The 17,349-nt window shown below is 47.8% G+C and overlaps 2 protein-coding genes across 43 annotated transcripts in view; one reads left to right on the top strand and one right to left on the bottom strand.

The window, feature by feature from the left end:
- MADD (MAP kinase activating death domain) overlaps window positions 1-7,554 on the top strand; it is a 76,227-nt gene extending 68,673 nt beyond the window's left edge. For 31 of the 42 annotated variants that reach the window (XM_072118746.1, XM_072118745.1, XM_072118738.1 and 28 more), the window contains 4 exons: window positions 348-454; window positions 2,269-2,338; window positions 4,268-4,314; window positions 6,779-7,554. In XM_072118746.1, the coding sequence (XP_071974847.1) occupies window positions 348-454; window positions 2,269-2,338; window positions 4,268-4,314; window positions 6,779-6,886 (332 nt within the window). In that variant the 3' untranslated portion in view covers window positions 6,887-7,554. The remainder of the gene's footprint in view (window positions 1-347; window positions 455-2,268; window positions 2,339-4,267; window positions 4,315-6,778) is intronic. The other 11 variants (XM_072118744.1, XM_072118743.1, XM_072118742.1 and 8 more) reach the window with 1 other exon arrangement.
- Window positions 7,555-16,266: 8,712 nt separating this feature from the next.
- Window positions 16,267-17,349, bottom strand: part of MYBPC3 (myosin binding protein C3) — a 75,293-nt gene continuing 74,210 nt past the window's right edge. Inside the window, exon 33 of the mRNA XM_072118701.1 lies at window positions 16,267-16,573. The gene's annotated coding sequence lies outside the window, so the exon portion shown is untranslated. The remainder of the gene's footprint in view (window positions 16,574-17,349) is intronic.

Genomic DNA, 17,349 nt, shown 5'->3' with positions numbered 1-17,349 from the left:
CCACACCTATGTCTTTAACTGCCTGTATCTCTGGTTCTGTAGCACACAAGCGACACCACAAGTGCACTTTGAAAGATGAGAATTTCATCTTAACAATGACGCCAAAACACCAGGGCTTTAAGGTTTTAGATGCTATAGAGCCTGCGATAGGGATGTCTGTCTTAGATTCAAAGTCCTGCAGCCCCATGGAAGTGGGATCCGTGTGGGATCATTATATTGACAATCACATGGAATTTTACAGGTTCTTTTCAAATAAATGAAACGGTTATAAAAAAAAATGTCATGCAGTCTCCTTCCGTTTTAACCAACGCTTACCATTAACCCATTTTTTTTTTTCCATCTATTAGGCCCAGAGCTTGGTGGAGAATTCCCAGTTCAAGACATGAAAACTGGGGAAGGGGGTCTTCTCCAAGTGACCCTGGAAGGCATTAACCTGAAATTCATGCACAGTCAGGTATGAGGGGAGTGTGAATGTGGCCGGCGGTTTGGGGTCAGGGTATAGCGTGACTGTATGTAGGGAAGGTTACAGTGTATGTAAGTAAGGGTTAGCGCTGAGTGCGTTGTACATTGTCGCAGTGAGGGTTTTATGTTCCATAAGTTGTGCCGTATTCTCATAGCGCATGTGCTGTGCGTCAGGACGGGGCGAGAGTGTATTGTAGTGTGTGGGATGCAGTGTGCCGGGTCCCCCCATATCTTGAGCCCCCTTTCTGCCTCTCAATCTGTGTTTCCTCTGCTTGCTCTAGCTGTGTGACACACGTGCTGTCTATCGCTGTCTATGCTCCATGCTGCCCCTTTGCCTGCTGGGATGGAGGTTGTCTGATGCTGTCTATATGTAACCCCCCCTCCCTGGCTCGGGCTGACCTCTCCCAGCGCTGAACCTCCATACACAGCTCATCCTCAGGTCACCCAGGGGGCAACAAAAAATTAAAAACAATAAAATAAAATTCACGTCACCTTGGTTGGTCCGCAAGTCATCACAAGGTCACCCAGGGCTCAGCAGGTCATTCAGGGATCATTCAATTTTCTCCATCTCATAATCAGGATATCCAGACAGAGGAGAATGAAAGGAAGACGTGCAGCATTCATACTGATTATTCCAAATCCCACATCCATACACTCCATACGAGCAGGGCCTGCGCTCCGTGCTGGGCGAGGAGCAGGGACGGATCTGATAACGGGGCTGCTTACCTCCCCGTGTTGATGTCTTGGTCTGGGCTGTGTGTTGCTGGGGGTTATACGAAGTGAGGGGAGGTTTGGTCTCGCTGTGTCACTAACAGTCTCATTTCTCTCCCACGCTCACTCCTCCTGCAAGGAGCGGAAGGTACTCACTCTGCCGCCATCTTTGCTTCTCGCTGCTCTCCCCCTCCTCCCGTTAGTTTTGAGCTGTCTGTGCTACCTCCCGTCTTACCTCAACACTTTCCCCCCCGGCTTTAGTTATGGTTTACCTCCTGATTATTTGCTGTGTTTAGGGTATTGTCTCCCCATTATTCCAAAGCTGTTTTCTCCCCCTCACACATTAATTCTGTTACAGAAATGTTGTGACCACCAGTGCAAATCCTGGATATTCAATTAACCAGTGCCTTCTGTCTCTCTCCCTTTCCCTCAAAATCTCTCTCCCAACCCTCCTCTTGTCTTCTCTCTTTACTCCCTCTGTGTTCCTCTTCCATTTCCTCTTCCTGTCACCTCTCTGCACTTCCGCTGTACTTCCTTCTCCATTTCCTCTTCCTGTCTCCTCTCTGTATGTCCTCCTCCATTTCCACTTCCTATCCCCTCTCTGTACGTTCTTCTCCATTTTTCACTTCCTGTCTCCTCGCTGTACATTCTCCTCCATTTCCTCTTCCTGTCTCCTCGCTGTACATTCTCCTCCATTTCCTCTTCCTGTCTCCTCTCTGTATGTCCTCCTCCATTTCCTCTTTCTGTCTCCTCTCTGTACGTTCTTCTCCATTTCCACTTCCTGTCTTCTCTCTGTACTTCCTCCTCCATTTCCACTTCCTGTCTTCTCTTTGTACTTCCTCTTCCATTTCCTCTTCCTGTCTTGTCTCTGTATTTTGTGCTTCCATTTCCTCTTCCTGTCTTCTCTCATTACTCCCCTTTCTGCTTCCTTTTCCATTTCCTCTTCCTGTCCCACCACTTCTGTGCTTCCATATTTTGTCCTTGTTTGGCTTCCCCTTTCCTCTTCTGTATTTTGTCCTCTTTCCCTGCTCCCACCTTCCTCTTCCGTCCTCTTTCCTCCCCCGTCTCTCTGTCCCTGTCCCCTCTCTCCTCCAGGTTTTTATACAGCTGAATCACATTAAAAAGTGTAACACTGTACGGGGCGTCTTTGTCTTGGAGGAATTTGGTAATTACCATCCTTGTGCCGCTGGGTCTGTATTGCTGTGGCTGTAACTCAGAGTATAGGCTTCCCCCACATGTAATATTTATCTCTGGAGGGGGAGGTTTTGGGGGGTTTTCCAGGAATATCATTGATACGCCTTGGGGGTCTCTGAGTTACTGCTGTATAATCTGTGCTTCGTCTGCCTGTGGCAGCTATGAAAACCTTCCTCCTCCAATCAGGTAATGTTCTACCCCCCCCCCCCATGACTATAGAGGTTCATGATAGGCTACACCTTAGACCTACTGTATCCACTTCATCTTAGACCTCCCAATACAAGAGACAGGTTTTCCTTTACTGTTTTTGGGTTAGATCGAGGGCACAGTTGAGAAGTTTCAGAACTTTTTCATCTGAAATTAAGTTCATCATCCTAAATAATTTGATGCCAATTAGTTTATTCGGTGCGGACACGACCTGGGATAAGTTAGTGGTCGGGTATGAAAAAAATATGGCGTCTTGTGTGGAGAAAATTCACTCTGTGAAGCCCGCTAAAACGTCTAGGTTCATATATAAGGCGCACCGGAGTATAAGGCGCACCTGATTATAAGGATGAATGACCAGCAGGTGGCAGACTTGTGCACAGTACAAGGCAGCTGTTGTCTGTAAGTACAATTCATATATAAGGCGCACTGGACTATAAGGCGCACCGTTGATTTCTGAGAAAATCAAATGATTTTTAGTGCGCCTTATAGTCCGAAAAATACAGTAGCATTGGGTCACGTTAGATCACCTCCTTATTTTGGCATCCATATACTGTACTTGAGACAACTCATTGGAAGAACAAAATTAAGCTGCTTGGAACAATCCGTAATTTACCCCAAATTTTACCAATGGCAAATTCGCCACATTTGAATTAACACAGATTAAGAAAAATTAGTAGGGACTTCCCTTTTTTGACCCCTATAGTAGTGAAGAACTACATATAAGGGAACCTCTCTCTATCTCTTGAGGACCTGTAAGCTTTAAGGATTACATAGATATAGAATGTAATACCCCATATATCCTGCGGGAGTGCTGCAGAAATGTTCAGTACACTAGGTTCCATCTGTTCTGAGATGATTGCTGGAGACCCATCTAATAAAAAGCGATTGCCCAAAAGAGTCTAACCCTCTAGATGATCGTAATAGGTCCCACTAAACAATCAGAAGTTGTATAGAAGAAGTAATCTCCCCTTTATGTGTATGAACATCGCATAACGTCCATCATTGTTGTCTTATTTTACTTTGTCTACCCTGTCACCCCCATGTCCTTGTACCTGTCCGTGTAATTTATTTTTTTTCTTTAATTTGTGTCGCTGTTTTGGTGCTGGGATTTTTTTTAATAATGATACTCACTAAACTATTGGGATGCACCTAATAGATGTTGTTGTGAAGTTTGTGTCCCCCCCCCCCCCCCCCTCTAACATGGAATCTTCCAGAATGTCTGTATTAAAGTTCTTTTACTATGTTAGAGATTAAAGGTTCTTATTGGACCTTTAAATACACAACTTGCTGACCTTCTCTTTCCACATTTTTGGAAACAATGGCCAAATGTGAGGAATAATCTGTGTGAGGCTGACCCAGACTAATTCTACAATGAGCAATAAAGATCACAACTTGTAACGTAGTGACGTCTTGGCATTGGTGTGACCTCGCTGTTTCACTTCCTTAATCCGAGTGATTAGGACACTTGATTCTACTGACCTCGCTTCCCTGGGTGTCATTGTGCTACTTAGTTCTCTGTTGTCATTGTGACCCCCGTGGTCTGAAATCCCTGGTGTTGTCGTGTCTGTGACCATCTAACATGTCCCCTGGGTGTCCTCAGTAGCTCCTGGCTGGGTGACCTATCTCCCACTGGTTTCATGTTTTCTCTCTGTGTTTTTGAACTCTCTGTTTTGTCTCTTGGATCCGATTTTAGTTCCTGAAACTAAAGAAGTGGTGAGCCACAGATACAAGACACCTATGGTAAGTGGACACCATGCCACCCTCTAAGACTTTTATGAAATGGCAACTTTGTGATTCTGCGGTGGCATAATGCTGCATAAAATAAAGACCATATTTCTTGTGATTTTCTGTGCTGAGCGCTTCCCTGGCCCCTCCTCCTCTCTGCGCTGAGCGCTCCCCTGGCCCCTCCTCCTTTCTGCGCTGAGGGCTTCCCTGGCCCCTCCTCCTCTCTGCGCTGAGCGCTCCCCTGGCCCCTCCTCCTCTCTGCGCTGAGCGCTCCCCTGGCCCCTCCTCCTCTCTGCGCTGAGCGCTCCCCTGGCCCCTCCTCCTCTCTGCGCTGAGCACTCCCCTGGCCCCTCCTCCTCTCTGCGCTGAGGGCTTCCCTGGCCTCTCCTCCTCTATGCGCTGAGCGCTCCCCTGGCTCCTCCTCCTCTCTGCGCTGAGCTCTCCCCTGGCTCCTCCTCCTCTCTGCGCTGAGCTCTCCCCTGGCCCCTCCTCCTCTCTGCGCTGAGCTCTCCCCTGGCCCCTCCTCCTCTCTGCGCTGAGCTCTCCCCTGGCCCCTCCTCCTCTCTGCGCTGAGCACTCCCCTGGCCCCTCCTCCTCTCTGCGCTGAGCACTCCCCTGGCCCCTCCTCCTCTCTGCGCTGAGCACTCCCCTGGCCCCTCCTCCACTCTGCATTGAGCGCTCCCCTGGCCCCTCCTCCTCTCTGCGCTGAGCGCTCCCCTGGCCCCTCCCCCTCTCTGCGCTGAGCACTCCCCTGGCCCCTCCTCCTCTCTGCGCTGAGCACTCCCCTGGCCCCTCCTCCTCTCTGCGCTGAGCACTCCCCTGGCCCCTCCTCCTCTCTGCGCTGAGCGCTCCCCTGGCCCCTCCTCCACTCTGCGCTGAGCGCTCCCCTGGCCCCTCCCCCTCTCTGCGCTGAGCACTCCCCTGGCCCCTCCTCCTCTCTGCGCTGAGCGCTCCCCTGGCCCCTCCTCCACTCTGCGCTGAGCGCTCCCCTGGCCCCTCCCCCTCTCTGCGCTGAGCACTCCCCTGGCCCCTCCTCCTCTCTGCGCTGAGCACTCCCCTGGCCCCTCCTCCTCTCTGCGCTGAGCACTCCCCTGGCCCCTCCTCCTCTCTGCGCTGAGCACTCCCCTGGCCCCTCCTCCTCTCTGCGCTGAGCTCTCCCCTGGCCCCTCCTCCTCTCTGCGCTGAGCGCTCCCCTGGCCCCTCCTCCACTCTGCATTGAGCACTCCCCTGGCCCCTCCTCCTCTCTGCGCTGAGGGCTATTTGGCCCTTGCATTCATGCCATGGAGTTGAAAAAGATGAAGTCGAGTCCTTTCAAAATGAAGTCCAACCTCACGGATTTGTACAACGCTGCTACTTATGTGGGGATCATTGCCCCTCCATATAATCCCTGTACAGACTCTGTGCCTTAATAATGGCTCCTGTTTCAGCTAGCTGTAAGCCATTGCCTGTCCTGCTGCCTGTCCTGCCCGTAGCCTCATCCATCCCTCTAATGACCTGCCATGTGCTGACACCTCTGGTATTGGGTTCCAGGCCTCGGCGGTGAACCCCAGCGCCAGCGCCGCTCCAGGTGTCCATATGGCCACATCATTAACTCTCTCCGAATCCGACACGTTGGTGATGTCACCATCTCCCAGTAATTTTAGCACAAGATGAGTTAAACTCATAAATTATTGATGGTTCCGGAGCCTAGGAATAGCAGCACACCCATAACCCTCTTTTAAATGGCATTTAAAGGGGAGGTCCACAGCATAGATGGTAACTGTCTATCCCACCAATCACCAGCGTATTAATTTTTATGGACTACTGGACTGCACTCTAATTACCATAGATTTTGAATGTAGCAGTAGCATGAAAATACATGGACCCCCTAATTTTATGACCTGTGGGACCCCTAGTGAACAGACACTTGGGTCTCTCCTCCCTCTGTATCCAATGATCGTGCTCCTGTTACTGCTCTATACATAGATCTGCAGCAGTGTCTTGATGTCGAATGCACGTGACCCCTGCTGACCCCTTTAAGAGGGATATGCTATCCCTATAATTGCTCATTGTAAATGGCATTAAAGGGGAGTCTGGGCTAAAACTATATCCTTAATATAAGTCCTCCATATCAGATAGTGGGGGTCCGACTCCCAGCACCCCACTCAGATCAATGTTCTTCGCACAGATAATGTAATGGAAAGCAGACAGCGCTGTTCTCTGTGTAGTGGACAGACTTGGGTACTGCAGATTAGCTCCTATTGATTTAATTGGGAGCTAATCTTCAGTGCTGCAGTTCAGCCACCAGACAGAGGACAGCAGGTAAACAGAAAATATCTGATAGTCGGGGCAACCCCTAGAAATACGCTAATGTTCCATATTTTTAGCCTGGAGCATCCCTTTAAGCTCAGATTGTCTCACTGTCATCACCCGTCACCGCAGGGGGTTCGATGTCGGAGGCTGATTTTTCCTTGACCTCTCTCTTTTTGCTTTTCCCCAGGCCCATGAGATCTGCTATTCCGTCCTGTGTCTCTTCTCCTACGTGGCTGCCATCCGAGGGAAGGAAGCGGAGATGAAGAGCAGACCCCCACGGCCCGTATCCAGTTGACCTCTCCCAACCGGCCGCACACTCCTCCCACGTCCGCTATGCCCCTCGTCCCCGGCATCGCTGGCAGCTGTAATGTGGGCGTTCTCTGCTGTAACATTCCTTCTCCTGTATCTGGAGCCTGCACAAAAAACACCTTGTAGTAATTGCACTGCGTGTCGTGACCGCGTTTTACATTCCCCTTCCTGCCCCGATTTTCTTGTTGTGTGCTTTGCGTGTTACTAGCGATCCGTGCAATGAGTACGACACAACTCTTCCAGGGCGCCACCAACGTTGTGTCCCTCCGTACCCCTCTTCCCCCCTGCTTTGTGCTTGTGTATGTGTCGCTGACTGGGTAGTATAGCTCCAGGCTGCTTCAATTACTGGACCATTTGGGCGTCTCCTTAGTGGACCCCCCTGGGTTCTGACCTTAAAGCAGAACTTAAGACGTCAGGCACCTCTTTGGTCGTATAAGCATCTAAGGGGTTGACATTTATTTTGTGGATATTGAAACTAAGGTACAGAGTGTAAATATTCCTAACGTGATGGCAGCGCTCCCCTCCCCCCTCCTGGCACTGCCCACCACTGCATGGAGCGCACGATGTAAATATCCAGGTCTTTCTTATTTATAGAATTCTGTACAGATACTGAATGTGCAATAAACTGGCATTCTGATGCTGGCTGGGCATTGATTTACTGCGTTCAGTCTTCTCTTATTACTATTATAGGGGATTTTTTTTTGTTATATTTGTTGCCACTAGGAGGCAGCACATTATCATCTTTCAAGGTGGTTTGGAAAAGGCTTAGCAGAGCAGTACCGGAGACCGCCACTAGGGCGGATGTATTTATCGCTTTCCCTGTGCTGTACATGACTCAAAGTGGAGGGCGGAGAGAGGGTGTGTCCCAGAGGAAAAATGGGCGGGGCTTTCAATTGTATTGCAGATAGGACAGATAGATGCTCCTGATGCAGCCCGTTGTTTTACAACCAGGACAATATGGAAGGAGAGGAAGGACATCTCATATATTTCTATTTATCGGACCAAGGAATAAGTGCCGAAACGCCCGGCGATCCATAGAAAAAAAGTGATGGATGATTCTGCCAGGGTACGTATTGTCATTCTGTTGCTAGACCTAAAATTTCTATAGAGATTTGTTTTATAATATGTCTGCATAAAGCTCTTAATAACTACATTAAATCCGGATCAATTCATTCACCACTAGAGGGAGCTAACTGCATACATTACAATAGAGCTAATATGGGAAGTGTGTGAGCTACATACAGACTCTATGGCAGGCGCTGCACTGGTTTTGGCTCAGATTGACCCTCTCAATCCTACTCTAAATTCCCAAAAAGCCAAACGCGGGATGCAGTGGAGGCCCACACTTGTAGATTTATTCACCGTGACAAATTCCTCTTAAATATGTTATACTTGGCCTCCAACTAATGAGGTTAAAGAGCTCTGGACACGTTACCAGAGCCCCTCCGTGCTCTGGCTTTACAGGCTGTTGCACCGTTTCCCTCTGCCCGATGTAATCTCACTGCAGTAGAGGAAGTTTCAATACAGTTGGGGGGGGGGGGGAAGAGTGCTTCTTTACAGTGTAACAGCCTGTGAAGCTGCAGCACGGAGGGGCTCTGGTAACACTCAATAGCCTATTTGTTTAACAGGGGGCTCTGGATAACAAATATAAGAGGATTACCATGGTGCCTGGATTCATGAGTAAGTGCCCCTGGTAAGTTAATCCATTTTCAATGAGTTTGAACCCAATTGTTGTTCATGGGATGATGTAATCTGCTATTATACTTGTACAACCCCTTTAAATTGCCCCTATGAGTAACTGGAGTCTATACGCTGCACATTCTGCCCCTGTTCCCCTGGGGGGGAGGGGGGGGGTCAGTAATGGATGTATGGACCCCCTTATCTCTGCTCCGCTTTCTCTCCTATCAGTGGCAGCAGGTGCAGAGACATATGAGGCTTCGGGGACTAAATCTTCTCCCCTTAAACCTGTCAGCAGGTCCGACTGCTACACGAGCACATTCTGCCTGCGGACCTGACGTGTCCTGGGCCTCACCCAAAATAGTACAAGCCCCCCACCCCTCCCCCTTACTGCCGCATCTCCGGGAAGAAGCTCATAACCTCCCATCATGGAGAACAGAAGAAAGACGTCCCGGGAATAGTGACAGATATAGCCCAGGAACCTGCCCATATCCCACATTGTGTACATTGCCTTTAAGAGCCTCCTGTAACTGCCCTTGAAGAAAGACAGGCTCATTAGTGATACATCAGTCACTGCAGCGTGACAACCAGCAAGGCTGCCATCCCACCTGCCTCTAGGTTACTCATATGTCCACAGTGTCCAGGAGGGTGGCACGGTGGCTGAGTGAGTAGCACTTCTGCCTTGCAGCGCTGGGGTCCTGGGTTTGAATCCCACCCAGATCAACATCTGCAAAGAGTTTGTATATTCTCTCCGTGTTTGCGTGGGCTTACTCCGGGTCCTCCAGTTTCCTCCCACACTCCAAAAACATACTGGTAGGTGGATTAGATTGTGAGGGACCAATTTGGCTCTGTGCTGCGCTGCGTAATCTGTGTGCGCTATATAAATAAATAATAATAATTATTATGTAATGGCGCCATATTGTGCACCAAGTAGTGTATGGCAATGCTGGGCAGAGCGCTCCCTACTGGATGACAGAATTACTTCAATAGCAACGTGACCTTGGCCACAGCGGAGGTCATGTAGTACCTGGTTTGCACCACTAGAGCTGCAGATCTGAATGGTGGAGAGGGACAAATTATTTGAAGGGGTGTATCCATCTAAAGTAACCAGAGATACTTTGTCCTACTTCATTGGTTGTTATTTAATGTTTTAGTATTTTCAAAAACTTTTTTTTTTTTTTTTTTAAAGGAAGAAGATGAGAGAAGACAGATGTACAAATATTAAAGGAAATCTACAGGGACATTACTCATAGATCCATGCAGTATGACTTCTTATATTTATTATCCATGGCCTCCTTCCTTCTAAAATCAACTTATATAATCATGCAAATGAGCCAAAAGGCCAAAAGGGTTCACGGTTGCGTTACCAGAGCCCCTCCGTGCTGCAGTTTCACGGGCTGTTGCACTGTGCAGATGCTGTGCCCCTATCCCACGGAGATTACATCAGGGAAAGGGAGTGCGTTAGTGCTGAGGGGGTAGGCGGAGATGCTGTAACACTGTATCTGCAACAAGGAGGTGCTCTGGTAACGCTTTTCTGGCTCATTAGCATAATTATAAAAGTTGATTTTAGACTGAAAGAGGCCATGGATAACCATAGTCACGGTGCTTGGGTCTCAATAAGTGCCCCTGAGGCCAGTTATTGGCTGAGCAGTCGCCTGCCATTGGACCTTTGGGGTGGACCGGGAGGGTTCTCTCCAGTAACCCTAATCCGAGATTTGGAAGTTGCAAAAAAAAAAAATTGCAAGAAATCAGAATCAAATAATTCCTTTCTGTCAGACTTCGGATCTTACCTTAGACGGGTGTAGATATGGGACCCTGTAGGGGGCACATTATAGGGCACCTTGCTCTCGCAGCTGCTGTACTGTGTGCACTGACCCCAGGGATGGGACATGCTGGGGGTCCGGTTACCCGAGGCGGCACATTGCCAGCAGTGTAATGAGTTCCTGTTTATAGGGGATTATGAGTAATTAGTGTCATCGGAACTGACACCGCTGGTGGCTCTCCCTGCTGTGCGGAGGACGCTGAGAACCTGGGGGGAAGGGGGGGGGGGGGTTAAGCGTCAGCTTATGGGAGCACGCAGGAGCTTACAATCCTTAGAACGGAACGTTACACCCGCTACTGAACGTAATACAAGTCCATAGGAAGACAGAGGTCCTGGAGATTAGTGTAATAATATCATTGTGTATCACACTGCTGTGCTCTGTGCTCTCTGTAGACAGTGTTAGGTATTGTCCCTGGAGATCTCTGTAATAATATCTTTGTGTATCACACTGCTGTGCTCTGGGCTCTCTGTAGCCAGTGTTAGGTATTGTCCCTGGAGATCTGTGTAATAATATCTTTGTGTATCACACTGCTGTGCTCTGTGCTCTCTGTAGCCAGTGTTATGTATTGTCCCTGGAGATCTGTGTAATAATATCTTTGTGTATCACACTGCTGTGCTCTGTGCTCTGGGTAGCCAGTGTTGGGTATTGTCCCTGGAGATCCGTGAAATCATACTTTTGTGTACCTTTGTAAAATGCATTCCAGGCTCGTAGCTTGTCCTCACACTGCTGTGCTCTGTGCTCTCTGTAACCAGCATTGGGTACTGTCCCTGGAGATCTGTGAAGTCTGTGTATGTGTATGTTGTTGTGAGAAATGCATTCCAGGATTGTAGCTTGTCCTCACACTGCTGTGCCCTTAGCTCCCTGCGCTGCTGGCCAGCCTCTGCTGTGAATGTCTACTGTAGTATCCAACCAGAAGGCAACCGTGAGGGAAGGATCTGTAGAACAGCTCTTTATGCACAGAGCTCAGAACAAAGCAGGGTGAGGACATCTCCAATCCTGGAATATAAATCTGTTTTTTTTAAACCATTTCTGCCGCTACTGATACATAAATCTGTCACGTCTGACACCTTCCCCATGGACAGGCGCTGACTTGGAGGTTCTGTGATATTTTGGGTAGAGCGGGAGGAGGCGGCGCTCCGCTATGTCAGTAATGTACACATTATACTGTGCTGCCAGGGGAACCTGATCTCCTCCGTGCCACAGGCTTCACATAGCTCCCCGCCACATGCCCTGCTGGGGACATAGCGAGAGCGCAGCGCCCTGATACCAGCTGCCATCTAATGACACACATTAGGAAGACGTCTTCATACCTGCCCCAGCACCCTGTGTGTACCACAGTGCCTTCAAGGAGGGTGCCCTCTGTATACCACTATGCCACCAGGGAGTGTGCCCTGCGTATACCACTATGCCACCAGGGAGTGTGCCCTCTGTATACCACTATGCCGCCAGGGCGTGTGCCCTCTGTATACCACTATGCCACCAGGGATTGTGCCCTCTGTATACCACTATGCCACCAGGGATCAGGCCCTGTAAATACCTCTATGCCACAAGTGACTGTGCCCTGCGTATACCACTAGGCCGCCAGGGACTGTGTCCTGCGTATACCACTATGCCGCCAGGGAACGTGCTTGGTGTATACCACTGTGCCCTGCGTATACCACTATGCCGCCAGTGAGTGTGCCCTGCGTATACCACTCTGCCACCAGTGAGTATGCCCTGCGTATACCACTATGCCACCAGGGAGTGTGCCCTGCATATGCCACCAGGGAGTGTGCCCTGCGTATGCCACTATGCCACCAGGGAGTGTGCCCTGCGTATACCACTCAGCCGCCAGTGAGTATGCCCTGCGTATGCCACCAGGGAGTGTGCCCTGCGTCTGCCACTATGCTACCAGGGAGTGTGCCCTGCGTATACCACTCAGCCGCCAGTGAGTATGCCCTGCGTATGCCACCAGGGAGTGTGCCCTGCGTATGCCACCAGGGAGTGTGCCCTGCGTATGCCACCAGGGAGTGTGCCCTGCGTATGCCACTATGCTACCAGGGAGTGTGCCCTGCGTATACCACTCAGCCGCCAGTGAGTATGCCCTGCGTATGCCACCAGGGAGTGTGCCCTGCGTATGCCACTATGCCACCAGGGAGTGTGCCCTGCGTATGCCACTATGCCACCAGGGAGTGTGCCCTGCGTATGCCACTATGCCACCAGGGAGTGTGCCCTGCGTATACCACTCAGCCACCAGGGATCGTGTCTTCATACCGCAGACAGTACTTGGAAATGGAGGACTACAGTTCTCTTCCTCATCTGGGGTTATCCTTGTTGTCACCAAGTTTTCCAAATGAATGCAGGGGAAATAGGAAGATTCAGGACTCTGGGAAAGCTGGGTGATAATAGCTGTGTTATTTAACCAAGGGTTTCACAAGAAGAGAGAGTACGGAAAGGCGGAAAGGATTCCTGCGTGAGGACAGCGTGAACCGAGATCATCATCGGATCCAATGATCACCAACCACAGGTCCATCTCCACCAACAGTTACTGTGCTGCACTGCAGGACTGCAGCCAGAAGAGGGCGGTCACTATGGCTCCTGCGCCAAAATATGATGGATTTGCCCCAAAAGACGGGGGCGTAACTGGGAAAGACTGGGCCCCATAGCAGCCTTCACAATGGGGCCCCTTTACCACATGAAAAAAAATATACATATTTGTATACTCACATATTTAAACACAAACCATCTAAGTACTTACATACACACACCTACAGTGCTTCACTCAGACACATGTATACCATCTTATGCACAAGTATATACACATCTTATACACACATACAGTGTATATATACACTTATACATAAAGTATCTACTCATCTTATACAGTGTACACTTACACACAGTATATACATATCTTATACACACACAGTATATATACACTTATACATACAGTATGTACACATCTTATTCACACACCTACAGAATATATACACTTACACATGAAGTATACACTCACCGGCCACTTCATAAGGTGCACCTGTCCAACTGCTCGTTAACACTGCTCGTTAAATTTCTAATCAGCCAATCACATGGCGGCAACTCAGTGCATTTAGGCATGTAGACATGGTCAAGACAATCTCCTGCAGTTCACACCGAGCATCAGTATGGGGCAGAAAGGTGATTTGATGCCTTTGAACGTGGCATGGTTGTTGGTGCCAGAAGGGCTGGTCTGAGTATTTCAGAAACTGCTGATCTACTGGGATTTTCACGCACAACCATCTCTAGGGTTTACAGAGAATGGTCCAAAAAAGAAAAAACATCCAGTGAGCGGCAGTTCTGTGGGCGGAAATGCCTTGTTGATGCCAGAGGTCAGAGGAGAATGGGCAGACTGGTTCGAGCTGATAGAAAGGCAACAGTGACTCAAATCGCCACCCGTTACAACCAAGGTAGGCAGAAGAGCATCTCTGAACGCACAGTACGTCGAACTTTGAGGCAGATGGGCTACAGCAGCAGAAGACCACACCGGGTGCCACTCCTTTCAGCTAAGAACAGGAAACTGAGGCTACAATTTGCACAAGCTCATCGAAATTGGACAGTAGAAGATTGGAAAAACGTTGCCTGGTCTGATGAGTCTCGATTTCTGCTGCGACATTCGGATGGTAGGGTCAGAATTTGGCTTCAACAACATGAAAGCATGGATCCATCCTGCCTTGTATCAGCGGGTCAGGCTGGTGGTGGTGGTGTCATGGTGTGGGGAATATTTTCTTGGCACTCTTTGGGCCCCTTGGTACAACGCCACAGCCTACCTATTGTTGCTGACCATGTCCATCCCTTTATGAGCACAATGTACCCTGTAACATCTGATGGCTACTTTCAGCAGGATAATGCGCCATGTCATAAAGCTGGAATCATCTCAGACTGGTTTCTTGAACATGACAATGAGTTCACTATGCTGCCAGGGATTGTGCCCTGCGTATGACACTTATACACTTATACACTTATACATACAGTATATACATATCTTATACACACAGTATATATACACTTATAGATACAGTATATACACATCTTATACACACACACACACACAGAATATGTACACCTACACATACAGTATACACACACCTTATACACACATACAGTGTATATACACATCTTATACACACATACAGTATATATACACTTATACATACATACAGTATATATACACTTATACATACATACAGTGTTTCCACATCAAATACACACACTATATACACATCACTATACTACAATATACAGTATAGTATACAATACTATATACAGACATACAGCAAACACACTCTATACTATATACACATCACAAATGCACACATATACAGTATATACACACAGACATACAGAAAATACGCAAATAGACGCAAATACAATATATAAACATCAAATATAGGGCCATATATAGTTATACCACATATATACATACAGAGAGGGCAGGTAGTAGAGATGAGAGATTCCAGTCCTATTGTTCTGCTGTCCCCGCACCCCCAACATTTCTTACCTGAGCTGCGGACTCAATGTGTAGCATAACATTGTATATAATGGTGCACATATTCCATTCTTCAGTGTGTCCGATCAGATGACAGGGCCCCCTGACACTGCGGGCCCCATAGCAGCTGCTCTAGCTGCTTAACCGTGTTTTCACGTCCCTGGTTTAAAACTGCCTGACAGATTCATGAAGGCTTTTAAAAGATTGTTTGGCCCTTTCCGACTTGTTCGACAAAGGGGGTGTGGTCTCTGAAGAAAAGGTGTGGCCATATAGTAATTAGTCCAGGGCGCCGCAGTTTAGACAAGCTAAAAGCAGGTCCAAAAGTAGAATTCGACAGTCTGATACTGCAAAATATTCATTGTTAAAATGATGAATCTGGTACTAGACTAGTGTTGTCAAGGTCTGTTCTGTTGGACAGTGCGACACATTAATGAATCCCCCCCATAGTGTTTTACCTTAGTATAAGCCCACCTTTGTGTACAAGTACTAAAAATGTTCCAGAACTGTCAAAAAACTTGTTAAATGTGGTATAATGAATTTTCACCAAATATTTGGCTCACGCTGCACCAGAATTTTGGTTCCTTAGTTATAAATTTCATTGTAATGCCAATGACTACTATAAAGTTAACAACGCAGTGGTGGACGTACTCATGTCCTGTATAGATTGGGGGGAGGGGTTTTCCCATCTGGACATTCACATTTCATTGAATTAATCTGTCATAGATAAAAATTTCTTGTAGTGGATGTTATTATTTTTTTTTTTTTTAAATGTACCTGTGTGAAGATAATTTCCCATAAATGTGGCAATGTTGCCCCTTATAAACAAGATGACCTTGGATACAACCTCCATCCCCCCACGCTCTGGCAGCGATGTCCACACATGCGCTATTTTGGTGCCCAACCACCTGGATCCGGTGTTCATTACCAAAGGACATGCATATATTCCTAGACATTTCATATGCAAAAACATTTTTTTTTTCAATTGACCAATCTCTAAAGAGGTGGTTGTATCCAAGGACAGCAATTTCATATCTAAGGGACCATGTGACTACAATATGACGGGGAACAACAATGTGAGGGGGAGCTGATATGGGGCTCAATATGAGGAGGCTGTAATATGACGGGGAGCAACAATGTGAAGGAAGATATGGAGGGCTGTAAGGTGGGAATTATACGGTGTGGGGGAGGAGTAAAGGGCGGAGCAATAGGCAGGGCTTGGGGCATAAAGAATCTCCACAATGTCCACTGCATCTTCTGTTCCTCTTTTGTTGCCTCGAAAGTTGGGAGGCCTATGAGTTTATATCCTCCTGGGTTGAAGGAACCTCATTCCAGTTAAAAAAAAAAAAAAAATAAAGGAACAAGTTTAGTTTTTTTTCATAACTTTATTTCACCTGCTGAATCCACATAAAGCACATCCATGTTTTGGTGACACATGATCATCTTTTCGCGAATGACTCTATAAAGGAGTCACCTCCCACGCCCTCCATAACATTCAAATAAAAAACAAAAAAAAAACTAAAGAAAAGAAAGAACAATTCAAGCCAATGTCTCCATCACGGGATATGAGGTAAACATGGCGGTGGTGATGTCATCGGTGCACGGTGATCGTACACCTGTAACTACTAGATCGGTAGATCTTCTCCAGGTCTGATCCCTTCCTCCCCTTCACCTGTGGAGATAAAGGACATTGGGTTAATCTCTGATCACTCCTGATCGCTGCACTTCCTGTCATGTGGAAGTCACATGACAGGAAGTTGATGCACAGAAGCGACCATGGCAACCCCAGAGCAAGCACAACATTTAAACTGCTGCAGTTCAGCGACTAAAAAGAAAAATTATATGCCATTATTTTAATTTCAATTTCTACTAAGGTAATTTTTGTTTAATGTGGAAGGCGACAGGGTAATGTTTTTTTGTTTCCAGTAGTCTTTGGGATGTAGAACACATGATGTATTTTGAGAGACTGCTGTGACTACTACGATGGGTCACAAAAATTAGAATTATTTTTATTTTTTATTTTTTTTTTGAAACGGCGCCCCCCTTTGCCTATAGGTCGTGTCTGGTATTGCAGGTGAGTTTAATTATCATGAATAGAGATCAGTCACGACCAATGGACATAGCAGCTACTCTAGGTGTAATTAGTCAGGTGTCTGCACAAAGTGGCTACTCCAGTCCTGGCCGGTCCGGTTCTGTGGAGTCGGGGATTACATTACACCACAGGGAAGATGCCAGATATCAATATACTACAAAAATGTATCGGGCTGAGCTGGCAGCTGTCACCAAACCACTAGAAGCAGATTTATATATCTAAAAAGTCATAGTAAGCGGGGGGATGGGGCGTGACCAGCACACAGCTGATACTTGAGAACTGATCCGGGGAGCGTGGACAAGTTATTTTTATCCTCCCGTCTTCTGCGGTTTTATCCTTTTCTGTTCTTGTGACAA

This window comes from Engystomops pustulosus, chromosome 7 (assembly GCF_040894005.1).
Source record: "Engystomops pustulosus chromosome 7, aEngPut4.maternal, whole genome shotgun sequence".
In the NCBI taxonomy this organism is placed as follows: domain Eukaryota; kingdom Metazoa; phylum Chordata; class Amphibia; order Anura; family Leptodactylidae; genus Engystomops; species Engystomops pustulosus.
Note: the sequence above shows the minus strand (reverse complement) of the source record. Positions and strands in the feature narration are given on the sequence as shown.